Source organism: Mauremys mutica, chromosome 3 (genome assembly GCF_020497125.1).
Source record: "Mauremys mutica isolate MM-2020 ecotype Southern chromosome 3, ASM2049712v1, whole genome shotgun sequence".
Lineage (NCBI taxonomy): Eukaryota > Metazoa > Chordata > Testudines > Geoemydidae > Mauremys > Mauremys mutica.
Genome location: NC_059074.1, coordinates 74,344,699 through 74,361,409, shown reverse-complemented (window position 1 = coordinate 74,361,409; position 16,711 = coordinate 74,344,699). Strand labels below are relative to the sequence as shown.

The window sequence follows — 16,711 nt, the reverse complement described above, 5'->3', positions numbered from 1 at the left end:
AGAAGATACAAGACCATAATAAATAAGCTTCAATAACAACCTGCATGTATTTCACATAAGACACACTTAAAACATTCTTTCAGTGGTGTTTGGGTTATCCTCAGGCAACATCTATCTGTCAGACATGTCCTTAAGCTCCTTGGTTTTTGAGTTTCTGGATTTCTCTCTTCTCTGAGAATGGAACCAAAACATCTGTTCTCCAGAAAAATAACTCTCAATTCCAGAAAATATCAAGAAGTCTCCCGGTTGCTATTAGTGTGAATTCCAAGGAAGTTTCTGGTTTCTGAGTGCACTCTCCATTATGAAACTTTGACAGGATAGGGCTATCTTTTTTTCCCCTCTGACTCATCCTTCTTCCTGTCAGTCACCAGTGAAGGTAGGAGGACCCATTGGGATGGACCTACTCTCACAGAAACCTATTACACAGGTAGGGGATTTTTTTTTTCACAGCTACATGCATATATTAATTTCGCTAAAGACATTATTCAGCTCACTCATTGGGCAGACATTTGCTGCCTAGTTTATTCACTGTGGTTTTTTAATGAATTTTGGTTTTGGTTACATGATGACCAATGTAAAAAAGCAATCTGTAGCAGGCTTTACACTGCTACAGTTTTTCTTACGTGTGTCTAATGATTTTTCACCTTACTCTATAAAATAAACCACTGCGAGGAAAGAGGCAGCAAGAAAAGAAGCAATAATTATTGCATAGTCTCTTGACACCACTATCATGAGCTTCCTTAGGGCGCTAACTTTGTTCTGATACTTGCCACTTAAATGACTTTGAATTTCTTTTTTTCTGCTTTTAATTTTTGTGGGGGGGGGGTTGTATATTTTACATCCAAAATTAGAGCTGGTCTAATTTTTCATTGAAAAAAATGGCCTTTTTCAAAAATTAAACATTTTCACCGAAAGTTATTGACATTGAATTGTTTCACTTTTTTGTATTAAAAAATAATAATCAAGACATCATTTACCCTTTTTTTTTGTCTTGGGTTTTGGTAAATAATATTTCAATAAGTTTTGTTTAAACTCAATTTAAAAAAAATAAGTGACACACTAAAATAAAAACAACTTTGAAATTTCAACATTATTCAGTTTTTACTATTTGTGACCAGCTGTCTGCAAAATTTTGAATATAAAATCATATTTAAAGAATATGCTGTGCCAAAAATAGCATAGAGCAGATTTTGGAAACTGAAAAATATTAAAACTTATCTAGACTATGGACCAGAACACTGCTGCTGTGAATTTGGCTCTACCCCTATATAAATTTGGGTTGTATACAATATTTTCTTCATTCCCACATATGCCTCTGCCACTGATATAATTTTAGCAGTCAAATTTATAGCTGGCCTATTGCCAGGACAAAGTGAAATCAATGTGATTCTGGTCAGTTTCAGTCTGCATCTTCTTGAGTTGGTATAAGATACGAGTACACCTTTATAGGACTGTTATAGAATCAGCATGATCATTTGGGTAGAACAACAGGTAAGGAGAAACACCTTTGCAGCCCTATTTTATCAACCTTAGTGCACCCATTAGGAGAAAATGACCAGGTCCTTCACTGTGGAGAGTGCATCGCCAGCTAGGATGGTGTCATTTACACTTGATTGCTGTAGAAGCACTATGGGAAGAAGTGACAGCACAGTCCTTGCTATAATCCTATCCTGAAGGATTGTCTCACAAGGAAACTCTAAAGTGTAGGAAAACAGAACTTTGGCCATCCTGCAGCAAATATAAACTAACTATTACAGTAGTGATCGGAGGCCTCTCTCAGAATTGGTTTTCCATTGATGTTCCTTTCTCTCTGCTGTTTGTTTTCACTTGTAAGGACTTCTCCAGATTAGGGGTACCTGCACCAGTGTAATTAAACATTGTAGGTATACCAATAGATAGCCTGTGCCAGTGCAAAGCAGAAAGGTGTGATGTACCCAGGATAAGTTGCGCTGAAGGAAGCATTGCCTTAAACTGGTACAACAACCTCCCTACCCAAAAATCCAGTATAGCTGGCGTCTAACTCAAACAAACTTGTTTCATGTCATACCCCAACACTCGCCTATCAGATCTTTATTCTAAGAGTTACTTTTTCTGTTATGTCATTAATAGGACAATATTTAACTTCGCTTGGTGCCTTTCGTACTCCAGTATCACAACGTGCTTTACAAAGCAATGAGATTCCCTAGTTATGCAGGTTTCAGAGTGGTAGCCATGTTAGTCTGTATCAGCAAAAACAACGAGGAGTCCTTGTGGCATCTTAGACACTAACAAATTTATTTGGGCATAAGCTTTCGTGGGCTAAAACCCACTTCATCAGATGCAGTTATGCAGTGAACGTGTGAGCCACAGTTACCATTCTGCATGCAGCAATAGCTCACACACAGCTTTAGGTATCAGAAGTTAGAAGGGGAGTGTTGGACATTTATTTATATTTATACTTGTTAATATTTTTTACTTTCCACAGGGCTTGTCCTTTATATGCTGTCAGTCCCAAACTCAAGGTGCCTATTTGAACCAACTGCTAGGAAGCGTTATTCAGCAGTATTTTGGGCGCTTTCTCCCTCCTTCACCATCTTCTCCAGGAATTGGACAGCATCCCATGCTGCTGGCATTATGCAATTCTATTACCATCCCACAGACCTTACATCTGCGGAAGACCACTGCGCATGTCATAAAGTAAGGCCTGAAGAAGGACTAAGCCAGTTTGTAGACACCTAGACTTAACTTCTTCCCAAATAATCCATGGGGGGACAATGGTATTAATTATTATTATTATTATTGTTTATATTGAAGTAGCGCACACACAGTCTGGATCTGGGCCCCATGTGCTGTGTGTTGTACAATACATAAGAGACAGTCCCTGCTCCAGAGAGCTTTTAATCTAAATTAAGTCAAGATGCAATAGTTAGCTGTAGCAAACATCAGAAGGTGGTTGATGGTGGGGGAAATGAGGATAAGTGTAATGAGAACACAGATTATACAGACCAGCTAAGAGTATAATTTTCAGGTGGCATGTCTTTGTTTGTTTTTGTTAGATGAATAAACAAGAGCTGTATGAATGTCTACAGGATTTACATTTTTAGTGACTTCTGTGTGAAAAGAGTTCTCATGTCAAATACTGTACATTATTATGCTGGTTTATTTCAGTTTTATTTTAAATGAGGTTGAAGTGGGAAAAAGATAAAGCAGTGCAAATATTTTTATTTTTGGTCTATTACTTCCTGAATGTGCAGGCTGGAAAACAGCAGGGAGAATAGAGACTCTGAAATGAACCTCAGTTCAGGACTCCGTTGAATAGTTCATCAGAGATCCTGGTTCTTGTGAACTGGGAGCAGACACGATAAAGAACAGAAGAGACGGAAAATGTCTTGCACTGGGGCCGTTATTTATTCATTTAAAATTTACCCTTAGCCTCTGAGCACATGCACAGCAGCTTGAATTTAACAATTAAAACACCACAAAACTATCTGAATGTACTCTTCCCCAAACACGAAATAAACTTACTACCTACTCCCCTCAATCAAATCCTTGAGAAACTCGATACTGTATTGTAACCTCTAATTAATGTGACAGATAATATCAGAGGTAGTCTGGCTCATTGATGGGGCACTGGACTGGGAGGCAGAAGATCAGGGTCTACTTAGAGCATTGCTGTTGACTCTAACTGTGGGCAAATCACTTCACTGCTCAGTGCCTCAGTTACTTTATAGGTAATGTTGGCATAATATTTCCACCCACCTCTGTAAAGTGCTTTGAGATCTACCAATGAAAAGCACTTCATAAGTGTTTAGTGAAGGTGGTGGTGTTATAATCTATTATTTATTATTATAGATAGGTCTACAGCATTGCCTGTTGTTAAGGTTGTTTGACACTTCCCATTATAAGACCCTGTTTTCAGTTGCTTAAAAGTTTGCCAAATTTTTAACTTTTGGGCTGAAATTTTACATGCTGGGTTTTTGCCTCAGATTAAATATATCTGGAAAATTTCAGACAAACCCTAGAACAAGGCTAGGGAAAAATACATTGGCTTGCCCATTTTAAAAAAATCTGGTGACCTTTTCTTTGAGACGCTCTAATGCCTCTATACTTTGAGCCAGGGCTTGAACTTTGGCACTAGGGTGGCTTTTTTTGTCAGGAAAAATCCCCACAAATTTAGCTACATTATAAGCCATTGGAAAAATCACAGTTCACACATGTTCAGTAGAAACTTTCTAGAGCTTCACAGCTAAATTCCCCAAAGATTCCATCCATCCTGGGGCAGAGCATGACTTTCCTTGTGATTGCTGCTCTGGGCTACTTATGGACACTGGAACTTGGAACAGAGATCTTGGCTCTCTTGTGTTCTCAGTACCTTCCCACTGGCTCAGACAGCATGGAGGAAAAAGCTGGTTGATTCTATAGCAGAGAGGACAAGAGCCAGACTGGGAGGCATAGGGAATAGATTGGAACAAAGAGCTTTGATGCGAGAGAGAAAAAGAAGAATGGTAGGAGAGGGGAAACTGGAACAATGGGGTCGGGTAGGGAAGACTGGGGCTTACTGGACAAAGAAACTGGGAGGCAGGTAGGGGAGATGGGGACTGGGAGCCGGTGGATTGAGGGGTTCAGATCAGACCCAGGGAGCGTTTGGGACTGGTTGGGCAAGGAACCAGGGAGAGGGGAGACTGGGAGTAGGGGTGGGTGGGAAACAATTTTCCAGGCCTATTAACATTTTTGAGATTTCAAAAATTTTCCTGTTCCAAAACAGAGATCTTTCCATTTTTTAAATTTATTTATTTATTTGTCGGAAAAAAACAGAGAAAGACCCCTACCATGCACCCCAGAATGCCAAATAGCCTGGTGGTTAGGGCACTTACCTGGGATGTGGGAGAACCAAGTGTAAATCCATGTTTTCAATCAGACAGAGCAATTACTTGAACCTGGATCTCCTACACTCCTGAGTTCTCTAACCATTGGACTGTTAGTTATTCTGTGGTGGAACGCTCTTTCTCTGGTTTTGACCAGAAATTCCATCCTGCACCTGAGAAACATTCCCAACAAAAGTTTTGTCAAAACTGATAGGTTCCTGCTAAAAGTTTTGGTTTTAAGGAATCAGCATTTTGTGATTTAACCCATTTCATTGAAAAATTCCTGACCAGCTCTAGCTGAGATGAGGAAGGAAAGAGTTGGAGCAAGGTAGACTAAGGGCTTGTCTACATGTAAACCATTTCAGCAGCATTGCTGCAGCTGGTTCGCTATAGCGCTTCAGTGAAGATGAAGGAGTTCTCCCATCAGTGTAGGTAATCCATCTCCCCAGGAGGAGGGTAGGTCGGTTGCTGGGAGAATTCTCCTGTCAACCTAGTGCTGTCTATACTGGATGGTTAGGCCAGTTTAACTGCATTGTTCAGGTGTGTGGATTTTTCACACCCTGGAGCAACGTAGTTATACTGACTTAATTTCCTAGTGTAGACCAGGCCTGAAACAAGTTGAGGAGCCTGGGGAGTAAGACTGTGACTGGGAGCCAACGGGGATGGGAACAGGGGCTGGAAGAATAGTAGTATGTGATTATGTAATTAAACACTGTATCATAATGCATAAATGGGGGAGGGGGCAAATTAACATTGCACAGGCTGACAGATCCAGAGGAGTGTGTACTGTAATGCCTTGTACTCAGTTTCACTGGAACTTTTTGTAATGTTGCACTTATTAACTGACTTAGGACTTGACTACACTTAACATGCTTCAGCGGTGCAGCTGCACCACTTCGGTGTAGACACTGCCTCCACTGACGACAGGGGTTCTCCTCTCAGCGCAGGTACTCCACCTCCCCAAGAGGTGGGAGCTAGGTCAAGGGAAGAATTCTAGTGCTGTCTGTACTGGCGATTATGTTGATATAGCTACGTTTCTCAGGTATAGATTTTTCATATCCCTGAGAGACATGGCTATACCAATGTAAACCAGGCCTTATTCTTCATGGGTAATATTTTTTTTAAGCTAGTGTTAGATATCTGGAAAGTTATTTTGCATGCTCCATAAGTTATTGTATTACCTGATGAGTAAATGCAATGTTATGTTATTGTACTACATATATTTTCTCGTGAGCTCATAAAATCAAAGGGTTGTCTTTATATTTCAATAAACTCATTCCTAATTTCAGACTAACTAGGGCTCAGATTCTTGCATCTTCTGGGTGAAAAACAATAATCAAGTTGGAACACTTAAAATGTGCTTGCTGTCAAAATTCATTCCTGCCCTAGGGTGCCAGTTACCATTTGTCTTTGTAACCAATTTTATATTTGAGCCTGCTGTATTTATTCTGGCTGAGCAAAGGTAGAGGTTGTCTATCCCTTTACAATATAATGTTTGCAAAGATGAAGTAGTAGCAACTGTGTTAATATTACTTCAAACCATATTGACTGTGAATAGTTAAAGTTCTTAGGGTTTTAGTCAACCAGAAAGCATGTAAGAAATAAAATAAGTGACTAAGAATTCTTAAAATATTTTGGAGATCTGTTTTCAAGGTCACGCTGTTCCGGATACTTTGTCCTTGGAAATCTGGTGGATGTTTCCTGGAAACAAAGGAAAAAGTCAACTTACACAATGGGAGTTCTGTATGTTTAAGGAGAGCAGACAATTGGAGTGGAGATCTCAATTGGGGATCTGAGGAGAAGTTTGCCCACAGAGCATAAATGCAAAGGGTCAAATATGGTGTGGATTTGAAAAGAGCTTATGCATTTAAGGATATGTCCTTGGGTATTACTGCTTATAAGTAGCCATTTGCATGTGTATAATTGGGTTTTGCACAATCAAAAGTTGTCCGTTTTTTGTGTGGATTCAACTTTTGTAGACATATTTGAGCATTTGACCATAATTGTGATAACTGCCATTTCTGGGTTAGCACAACAATAGGTGAGTTACAAGCCCCTACGTTGTGGTGCTCTGCTGAACTGTGAGTAGGATGACCAGATAGCAAGTGTGAAAAACTGGGATGGGGTGGGAGGGTAATAAGCACCTATATAAGACGCAGTCCCAAATATCAGGACTGTCCCTTTAAAACTAGGACATCTGGACACGCTAATTGTGAATCATTTCTAAGGGCAGGTCCATACTCACCGCGCGGGTCGACGCGGTGAGTTCGACTTCTCGGAGTTCGAACTATCGCGTCTAATCAAGACGTGATAGTTCGAACTCCCTGCGCGCTCCGGTCGACTCCGGAACTCCACCACCGCGAACGGCGGTGGCGGAGTCGACCTTGGAGCCGCGGAGTTCGACCCCGCCGCATCTGAACGGGTAAGTCAGTCGAACTAGGGTACTTCGAGTTCAGCTACGCTATTCGCGTAGCTGAACTTGCGTACCCTAGTTCGGCCGGCCCCCCCCCTTAGTGTAGACCAGGCCTAAGACAAAGAGAAGCCAGTAGCTGATCTTACATAATGATAGAAATCTACTAATGGCCCTCAGGTGATATATGACAATACTCGATATAAAGGATGTAATATTTTATTTGCTGTACCATTGCTTAATGAAAAAATAAGTTATAGACTGAGCTTTATTTTGTTCCAGGGAAAACTACCTCCAGTTCAAAGGTAACGCCCCTCCTCCTCGCCTGGCCTCAGTTCTGGCTTTCATCCTTCAAGTATTTCAAAGAACCAAGAGCACTGAAGTATGTGACATTGAGTTGCTTCTCCCTGCTTTGTTGAAATGCATGGTATTAGTTAATGAAACACAAGGTGAGATGCTTGTTAACTTTAAATATACTTGTGCATTTGTAATATTTTATACTTACTGAGCACTTTTCATCCGAGTAGGTAGGTTTATTACACTGCAGAGAGTGGTAGCGGCACATTCCCAACCAGTACCATCCAGTTTGCAATTGCATTAGCCAGCGTTCGCCAGCTCATGCTTCAAGAGAGGGCCTAAGTTTTGTACTGCCATGACCCTCTGTAGGATGACTTTCTGCCAAGACCAGAAACCCAACATAACCCAGGGTTGAATACAGCTCCAAATTTATAAAAGAAGAAAATCAGCTTTGCAAATGAGTATTATCCCACATAAACCGGGGTGGAAGTTTTTGAGTACTTTTTGGGGGGGGGGGGTGGAGATGGCAGGGGGAGAAGAGAGAGAGGGAGAGAAAGAAGACCATAGTACTGTTGGTGATAGTTGATAGTTCCTGTTCTCAGTTTTGAGCGGGGTAGAATGGTCTGATTGCTTCCTTCTCATTCAGAGTGGGAATGATCTAAAGACTACAAACAAAACCCAAACTGAAATATATACCTCCCTTTCCATGGAGAGTGTACGTCTTTAGGGGACAATGCTTAAAATATACATTTCCCTCTTTTTAAAAAGACAGTACTTAAAATCTGTGTATTTCAATCATAACAGTGGGGAGGTAAGAGTTCTGTTGCAGTGGTTCTCAACCACGGGTCCTGGGGGGGCCACGAGCTGGTTTTAGGGGATCTGCCAAACATGGCTGGTGCTAGACTCACTGGGGTTCAGGGCAGAAAGCTGAAGCCCTACCATGCAGGACTGAAGCTTGAGGCCCTGAGTTCCAGCACCTGGGGCTGAAGCCTGAGCAACTTAGTTTTGCGGTGCCCCTTGTGGCATGGGCCCCCGGGCAATTGCCCTGCTTCCGACCCCTTAGTGCTTTTATATGGAGAAAAACAGTTGTTGTGAGACATGGAGTTTTTATAGCATGTTGGAGGGGCCTCAGAAAGAAAAAGGTTGAGAAACCCCTTTTCTATTGAATAAGTCTGTGATTCTTTCTGTTCTTTATAGCCAACCTAACCTGTGAATCTTGCAATTTTTTTTTTTACAGTAAAAAAACTATCTAGTGAGATTCTGCAGTATATGGTAGAAGGCTGCCAAGCAGGGTCGGGAAGAGAACCTGCCACCCAACTAACTTCTGTGTTTAGGTAACCAGAAAATATGCCAACTGGCAGTGCAGCTTTTGCAAAGCATTTGACAGCAAACATATTTTTTTAAATAACTAATTATCCCTAATCTAATGCACTGTTACTTGTTTATGGTACTTAAATTATTGCATTCTTGGCAGTGGTTTAAAATACTGGTTGGCTAAAAAGTGAAAGAAAAAAACCAAATTTTCCTGTGGATTCCATACTGTTTTGAAAGGCAAACAACAGAGGGATGTATTGCAACCATAATGGGAGAAACTCCTTGGGCATATGGTGAAGCATGATGTCAGGGGCCAAAGTGCACATACCTAAATTAAAAGGCACATCTGACCTTTTTTGCGTTTACATTTTTTATTATTGAAATTCCTAATTTGTGACATTCAGATTTTTCACCGTGAAAATTGAGCTTTTTACAAAACTTGACAGGATTGTATTGCCCATGAATCCCACTCCCATGTACATACAGTGAATAAACTGCATGAGCCCAGTGCCCAAAGAAATTTTGCAAACATAGACCCTGATCCTGTATTTTATGGTGTGCAGGCCGACAGCTGTGTGGACAGTCCCATTGAAATCAGTAGGGCTCTGCCCACATGCTACAAAATGCAACTTTTTCACGGGGCATTTTATGTCTGATTTTGCATGCCCTCACCTCACCATTTTGTCTATTATATATATTTAAGCCCTGATCCTGCAACCTCCTCCACGCAAGAAGATGCCTGCTTCAGGGCAGAGTGCCCTGGATGAAGGGGTCAGCCCACATGGAGCAGCTTGCAGGATCTCCGGGCTTTAAGTTTCACTGGTAAAAATGTGTGCATGTACATGGTGATCCTGTAGCATTAGCCTTTAAAAATGCAGCCCCTAAAGTATTGTGTATAAAATGAAAATTTCCATGCATTCAAGATGGTTCTGCTGATCAGACTCTTTTGGTGGTTGTTCCTTTGCACATTCTCTATATCTAGTTTTGACCTTGCATGAAGTGCCCCTGTTTCTCCTTCAGGCAATTTATCCAGGACTATACCACAGTATATGATCATCAGGTTTACAGCATCCTGGAAGTAGTGGCAGTCTTGGATCAGCCCCTAGTTATCAGTCTGATTCCAACAATCACACAGTCCCTGAAGGATTCAGAGCACAAACAAGGGCTTGGCAGAAACACTGCACAAAGGTACATTTTGTATTATTATTGCTTTTTGTCAGTGAACAACAGAGGTGTAATCTCTTGACGGATGGCAACTTTAGACTGCAGCACAGATTTCATGTAACTGATGTGTAAGTACGTTCAGCCAGAAATTTACCCTTTTTTTTTTTTTTAGAACTGTAGCACATATAGATAACTTAGAATTTTGTGAAATGCTTTCTCAGATGTTTTGACACCAAGCTTACAAAAACACACACAGTAATTTAATGCAGAGCCTGCTGGCTTCCATATAAATAAATAATGGTTATTGATATTACATTTGCACTTAGGAGCCCACTCATGGACCAGGACCTCTTTATGCTACATGCGATACAAACACAAAACAGAAAGTCAGTCCCTGCTCCAAAGAGCTTACAATCGATTTAGTTCCTTAGTTTGATTGTGCTACAAGTCCCTATTTTTAAGGATTTATACTGCAGTTTTGGTGTAAATATCTGATTCAGGCTTGGCATAAGAAATATCCATGGATTAATTTTAAGGGTTTTTGTACACAGTATAAAATAAAATAAATAGAAGCTGGTGATTTCAGAGCTTTCAAAAAATCCTTTCTCAGAGTCATTTTAATTGTATATAACAAACTGAAAATACTAAAATTAAAACAAAAAGATGATACCAAAATATACTTTACAATGAACCAGAACTTCACCAGTAATATATGATTTCCCAGTGGAGCATGAGAGAAAGGGTCAAGAAATCAGTCTTGTAGAGTGGATACAGTCATGCAGGATACATATATTAAGGAAGATGCTCACTTAGAGGATTCTAAATGAGGAGGAACGATTCCATCTTCTCATGCATAAAAGTATAATTTGTCTCACTTTTATAAGTCAAGAAAATAGAATGCATGCTGTGGTCCTAAGCACTAGTAAGAGATTGGTAGGATTTTTTTTTCCCTACCAAAGTAAGAATAACATAATGGGGGAGCAGTATTTTTCTGTAATAAGGTAGTGTGTTCCTTTTCATTCCCTTGATACAGAAAGGAGAGGGCTGGAGGTTAAAATTTAAAGGGAGGAAAAATACTGAATGTACTTAATGTTAGTAGTTTTTTTAATATGCACATTGAAATGTGTAACATTTGTTTAACCATGTAGAATATTAACTCTCATAGGTCCCAATTATTCTCACATTTATTGGTTTTTGATCTAGCTAAGGATCAAATATGTAATTTACTATGCGTGTTTCCTATTCAGCTGGGTACTCAGGCTGTAACTTACGTCACTAAGAGGTGTTTATAATCCACACCCCTGAATGCCGTAAGTTATACTGACCTAAGCGCAGGTATGGACAATGCTATGTCTGTGGGAGAATCCTGGGAGAGCTTCTCCCGCCAACGTAGCTGCCACCTCTCATGGAGGCAGGAGTGTAGCCAACAGGAGAGCATCTCCACCACAAGCGTTACAGTGACACAGCTGCAAGTGCTGTAGCGTAGATGTAGTCTTAGTCTCTAGCCGTGCTTAAAGTTATGTTGTTGCTTAAGTTCCTTGCTGAGTGGGGCCAGGGCTACTGAAAGGGTGAAATCCTGGCTCCATTGAAGCCTTTGCAAGTTTTGCCATTGATTTCAGTGAGGTCTGAATTTTACCCACAAGGTGTAAAGTTAAGCAAGTGTGTAACTCTTTGCAGGATTGGGGCTATAAATATTATATTCATTTTGTATTTTATATACTCATACAAACTCCAACTCATAAAATATGTATATTGTCTAAGCATATTTTTCAGTCATTGTCTATGCTACAAGTTTTATTTTCTGCAGAGAGTACAAATGAAAGGAGTTAATAAAAAGCATGGCATATTTTATTTTATATTTGAGTTTCTCTCCTTTTAAAGCCCCTCTTACCCTCCACGAAAAAATAGTTGCTTCTACTTTAAATAAGGACATGCTGTGTTAGACTGCTATTCCACTATTCATAGAAGGATTTTCAAATTTCCTGAGTTTTTCCTTTTGATCATGTAGTCTGTAGACACTTTTATATAACATTTTTTTATACTGTCAATAAAGCAAAGCTCATCCATTTGCTAACAGAGCGTAAAAAGACAGTTTGTTTGAACTTCCCTAAGAATATACTAGGGGATTACCAAACTGTCAAGTTTTCTTTAGTAATAACCTCATAATATATACTCTAAGATCTGGTGTTAATGTTCTCCACAATGTTTTCTCTATAAATACAAGTTTATTAATAAAGTGCTTCCCTGTCCACCCAAGGTGGTTCATGAATAAGGCTATGATTTTGTCATGGATATTTTTAGTAAAAGTCAGGGACAGGTCACAGGCAAGAAACAAAAAATCATGGAAGCCGTGACCTGTCCCTGACAAAATGGGAAGGGAGGAGGGTCCAGCACCTTTCCCCGCCTGCAGCAGCTGGGAGCTGCAGGGTCTCCCTGCCAGCGACGGTGGCTGGGGAGCTGTGTGGGGGCCCTTTCCAGTGGCCACTGAGCAGCTCTGGTATCCCTCTGCCTGCAGCTGGGGGGGGGGGAGGGCAGGGGCGGACACCGGCTGCTAACAGTGGTGGGTGGGGAGCTCAGGGGTCCCCACTGGCACTGGCAGCTGGGGAGCTCAGGGGTCCCTGCCAGTGCCGGTGGCAGCCTACGGAAGCTGAGCTGCTGCAGGAGTCCCCTGCTGCTGGCTTCAGCATATGTTTGTGAGCATGCTCAGTGCACTCTAAGTAGCACATTCAGATAGATAGATAGCAGTTTTTTACACTACAGGACGGCAGGTCAGCTGAGAGGGCCCCCAGTGTCACGGAGGTCACTGGAAGTCATGGATTCCGTGACTTCCGTAACATAATCGTAGCCTTATCCATGAACAATGAAAATACAGTCATCCTAATAAAAAGCTTTCTTGCTCAGATCTAGATCCTCTAAGCCAGGGGTCGGCAACCTCTGGCACGCGGCTCACCAGGGTAAGCACCCTGGCGGGCCAGGCCAGTTTGTTTACCTGCCATGTTGGCAGGTTCGGCTGATCACGGCTCCCAGTGGCCTGAAGCGGCGAACCGTGGCCAGTAGGAGCCGTGATCGGCCGAACCTGCGGAGGAGGCAGGTAAATAAACTGACCCGACCCGACAGGGGGCTTACCCTGGCGAGCCACGTGCCAGAGGTTGCCAACCCCTGCTCTAAGCATAAATATCTATGTATATAATTGCATTATTCTATGTATGCTCACTATATTTGTTAAAGTTCAGATCCCATGTAAATCAGAACCAATGCAAAGAAATTCCACTGGTAATGACACTATCAAATGTTATGGTTTAACATGAAAATCACAGCAAATACATGCAACCTATTTGTAGAATTGAAATGCTTGAGAAGGATATTTTGTGAAGAAAAATACAGAAATATTTCATATCTGTTCTTTACATAAATGTCTTAGTGGATAATAAACTAATGATATGGTGATATCTTTAACCTTCTTTCTAAGCCCATTGTAGCGGCCTGTCATAGTGTGCTGTTTTGGAACTACCACCACTCCATGAACTACATACAAAATATCCTAAACAAAAATTAAATATGTGGTAACATAGTGAGCTCTGTACATGATTATGGTTTTGAGCCTCAGCTAGACAAGTAAATACACAATTTAAAATAAAGACGTGTCTAGCTTAGGAGGAAAGTTTACTTAGAGCTTGAAGATATTCCATTTACTATGTGCCAAACAAACTAAAGGAAGTATTTCTTCACACAACGCACAGTTAACCTGTGGAACTCTTGGCCTTCACAACATCCTCTGGCAAAGACTATTACAGGGTTCAAAAAAGAACTGGATAAATTCATGGAGAATAGGTCCATCAATGGCTATTAACCAGGATGGGCAGGGATGGTGTCCGTAGCCTCTGTTTGCCAGAAGCTGGGAATGGGCGACAGGGGATGGATCACTTGATGATTACCTGTTCTGTTCATTCCCTCTGGGGCACCTGGCATTGGCCACAGTCGGAAGACAGGATACTGGGCTAGATGGACCATTGGTCTGACCCAGTATGGCTGCTCTTATGTTCTTAGGTGCCCTTCGATCCTTGTTTGCCCCTCAGCCAAACTTCGCTAAAAATTCATGGTAAACAAAGCAATTGCAGAAGTGAGGCAGGAAAAAGTTCTGGTTTTACCTCACTTTACATGAAAAGCTTGCATGAAAACTGTATTTTTTTACTCTTCAGTCCTATGAAATTGTTTAACATACATATTATATGCTTTTGTTTTTAACAGAGAAGCCTACAAAAGACTGTTATCTCGCCTTACAGCAACTGGTCAAAATGAGATACTAAAACTGGAAAATGAGACAAGTTAACAATGTATTGGTGATTAATTCTTTCCCCCTGAAATGTTTGCACACTGTTACTGCCTGTACTGTTATTGTAATGCACTATCAAAGTTGTTTATCTTTACAAATAGATTCTATTTAATGCTTTTTAAAAGTTAAGCTGTTTTTCCAATAGCATTGGTAGCGTTTTGACTATTGCCAGAAATATGAAGAGTAATTCAAATATTTTGTCTTTCAGTTGATGACCGAAAGATACTGCAAATTCATTAAATTTTAGAAACATCCATCTAAAATTCACAAGAAGATACAAGACAATGTGTGGGATTTTCAATAGAGCCTAAGTGACTTAGCACAAGTCCCATTGACATTGTGTGTTTTGAACAAAATTTTAATTTCTAAACTTTTAATGGGAGTGTTTTGTAGATCAGAAATAAGTGTGATGTGTAGAACTCTGGGGGTCAGGCAGCAGGCTTTCATACTGAGCACACAAAGGCACTTCATGTCTGTATGCTGAGCTCAGTGAATGCAATGTCTTCACCAAAAGCTGGGTCAGGGTTAGGCTATCTTACGTTAATAGAAAGGCTTGTGTATGTGTTGCACAGAATAGAGAACAGGTGTCCTAACCTTGCTCTTGTATTGAAACCTTTCGGGTCTTTCAGATTCCTCATCTCTGTTGTCCCGGGGGGAGGGAGGAAGCAAGCAAGTCTCAGGTTCCTGAATATCAAGGAGATCTCCCATTCTGACTGAAGTGGTAATTTCCTATTCTTCCTCTTATCCTGGATTTAAAATGAACTAAATTAAAAATCTAGTTAAAGCCACAAAATTTGATGTGAATTTCATTAGATAGTTTAACTTAGACAAAGGATAAAGGGAGAGAGCGAGAAGGCTGATGCACTTAGAAGAACTGATTTCAAAATCTGTAGTTAGTTCAGACTGTGTTTAACGTTGGGTGAGTCTGGCTAAATGGATTTCTCAAACATCTCACTGTGTCCTTGATAATCTCTTGATCCTTTCTCTAGACCATCATAACTTTTCTCTGAATAGAATTAAAGTTAAGGAACCTTTATTTAAGATTCTGTAGAATTCACATATTTCACTTGACTCATTAACACGAATTCCTAAGAGTTATTCCTGTGGCATGGGAAGTGGTGTGTGTGTACCTTCTGACAACACCACTGAATTGGTTATCTACTTTTAAAGTTATTCAGCCTTAACTTTACAGAGTTAATGGGGGAGGAGGAGAAACTATTTTTGTGTGTAACTACAGCAGCTTCAGAAATGTCCCTACAGTCTTGTTCAGAGCAGCATCTGTTTTGTTACAGTGCTCCTATCAAGTAGAAACAAATAATCTTTTCCCTAAATCAGCTATTGTTACATCAGATAATGCAGTAACTAAAAGCCTCTTTAGGCTACTTAATAGTGCAGAACATGGAGGTTCTTTTCATTATGAAAGTGACTTATTGAACTTGTGTTGTAAGCTTCTGCACCTGGAAGGAGTCTTATTCATCTCAAGAGGCTTGTGCTTCTAAAAAGCTTTTTTTTTTCCCTTTAAGAAAACTCTCCAAATGAGATTAATAGAGATGCCTTCAAAATCTGAGTTTTATCACACAGTAGGTAGCAGAACAGATGTCTGACTGTAGTATTACTTCCTGTAAGTAAACCCTTTGACTTTTAAAGAATAGGTAGAGCAGGTATTGTAACAAATTATTTAATGGTGTGTTCAGTGAGGTTTTTAAAGGTAGAGTGGATACTATCTGTAAAGTGTCTAAAAAAGCAACGATTTATAAAAATGTGACATAACTCTTGGTGCATCAGACACTAGTTTGGAAATTATTGTTCTTCTCTGTCAAAAAGTTAATGCAAACAGAAATAAAGCATTTTGCATGATCTCACTTAAACTATACCAGATTGCCTGCTTGACAGTAGTTAATTATTTGGTGTGGAGAGGGACAGATGTGACTGACAGTCTTGATAATAAAGAGAGCAAGGCTTTTGCCAAGTATTATGGGGTAGGGTGGCTTGTCTAGTATACCTCAAAACACCCGACCAAATATTTCACTAGCAAAAAGGCTGCTGAATTAAAATACATTGAAGGAAAATTAAAGTAAGTCTAAAACCAGCCGTCTACAGCTATAACTTATAACAGACATACACAATAAAGACCCTTTAAGGTACTGAATATTGCATGAGTGTATACAAAATACACCGCTACCTTGATATAACTCCACCAGCTATAACACGAATTCGGATATAACGCGGTAAAACAGTGCTCCAGGGGGCAGGGCTGCACACTCCAGTGGATCAAAGCAAGTTCAGTATAATACAGTTTTACTTATAACACGGTAAGATTTTTTGGCTCCCAAGGACAGCGTTATACCG

General features: G+C 40.4%; 1 protein-coding gene across 2 annotated transcripts in view; it reads left to right on the top strand.

Moving 5' to 3' along the window:
• The window catches only part of MMS22L (MMS22 like, DNA repair protein), a 146,526-nt gene extending 130,281 nt beyond the window's left edge, over positions 1-16,245 (top strand). For both annotated transcript variants that reach the window (XM_045010667.1, XM_045010666.1), the window contains exons 21-25: positions 2,465-2,676; positions 7,537-7,703; positions 8,789-8,885; positions 9,886-10,053; positions 14,278-16,245. In XM_045010667.1, the coding sequence (XP_044866602.1) occupies positions 2,465-2,676; positions 7,537-7,703; positions 8,789-8,885; positions 9,886-10,053; positions 14,278-14,359 (726 nt within the window). In that variant the 3' untranslated portion in view covers positions 14,360-16,245. The remainder of the gene's footprint in view (positions 1-2,464; positions 2,677-7,536; positions 7,704-8,788; positions 8,886-9,885; positions 10,054-14,277) is intronic.
• Positions 16,246-16,711: the final 466 nt, after the last annotated feature.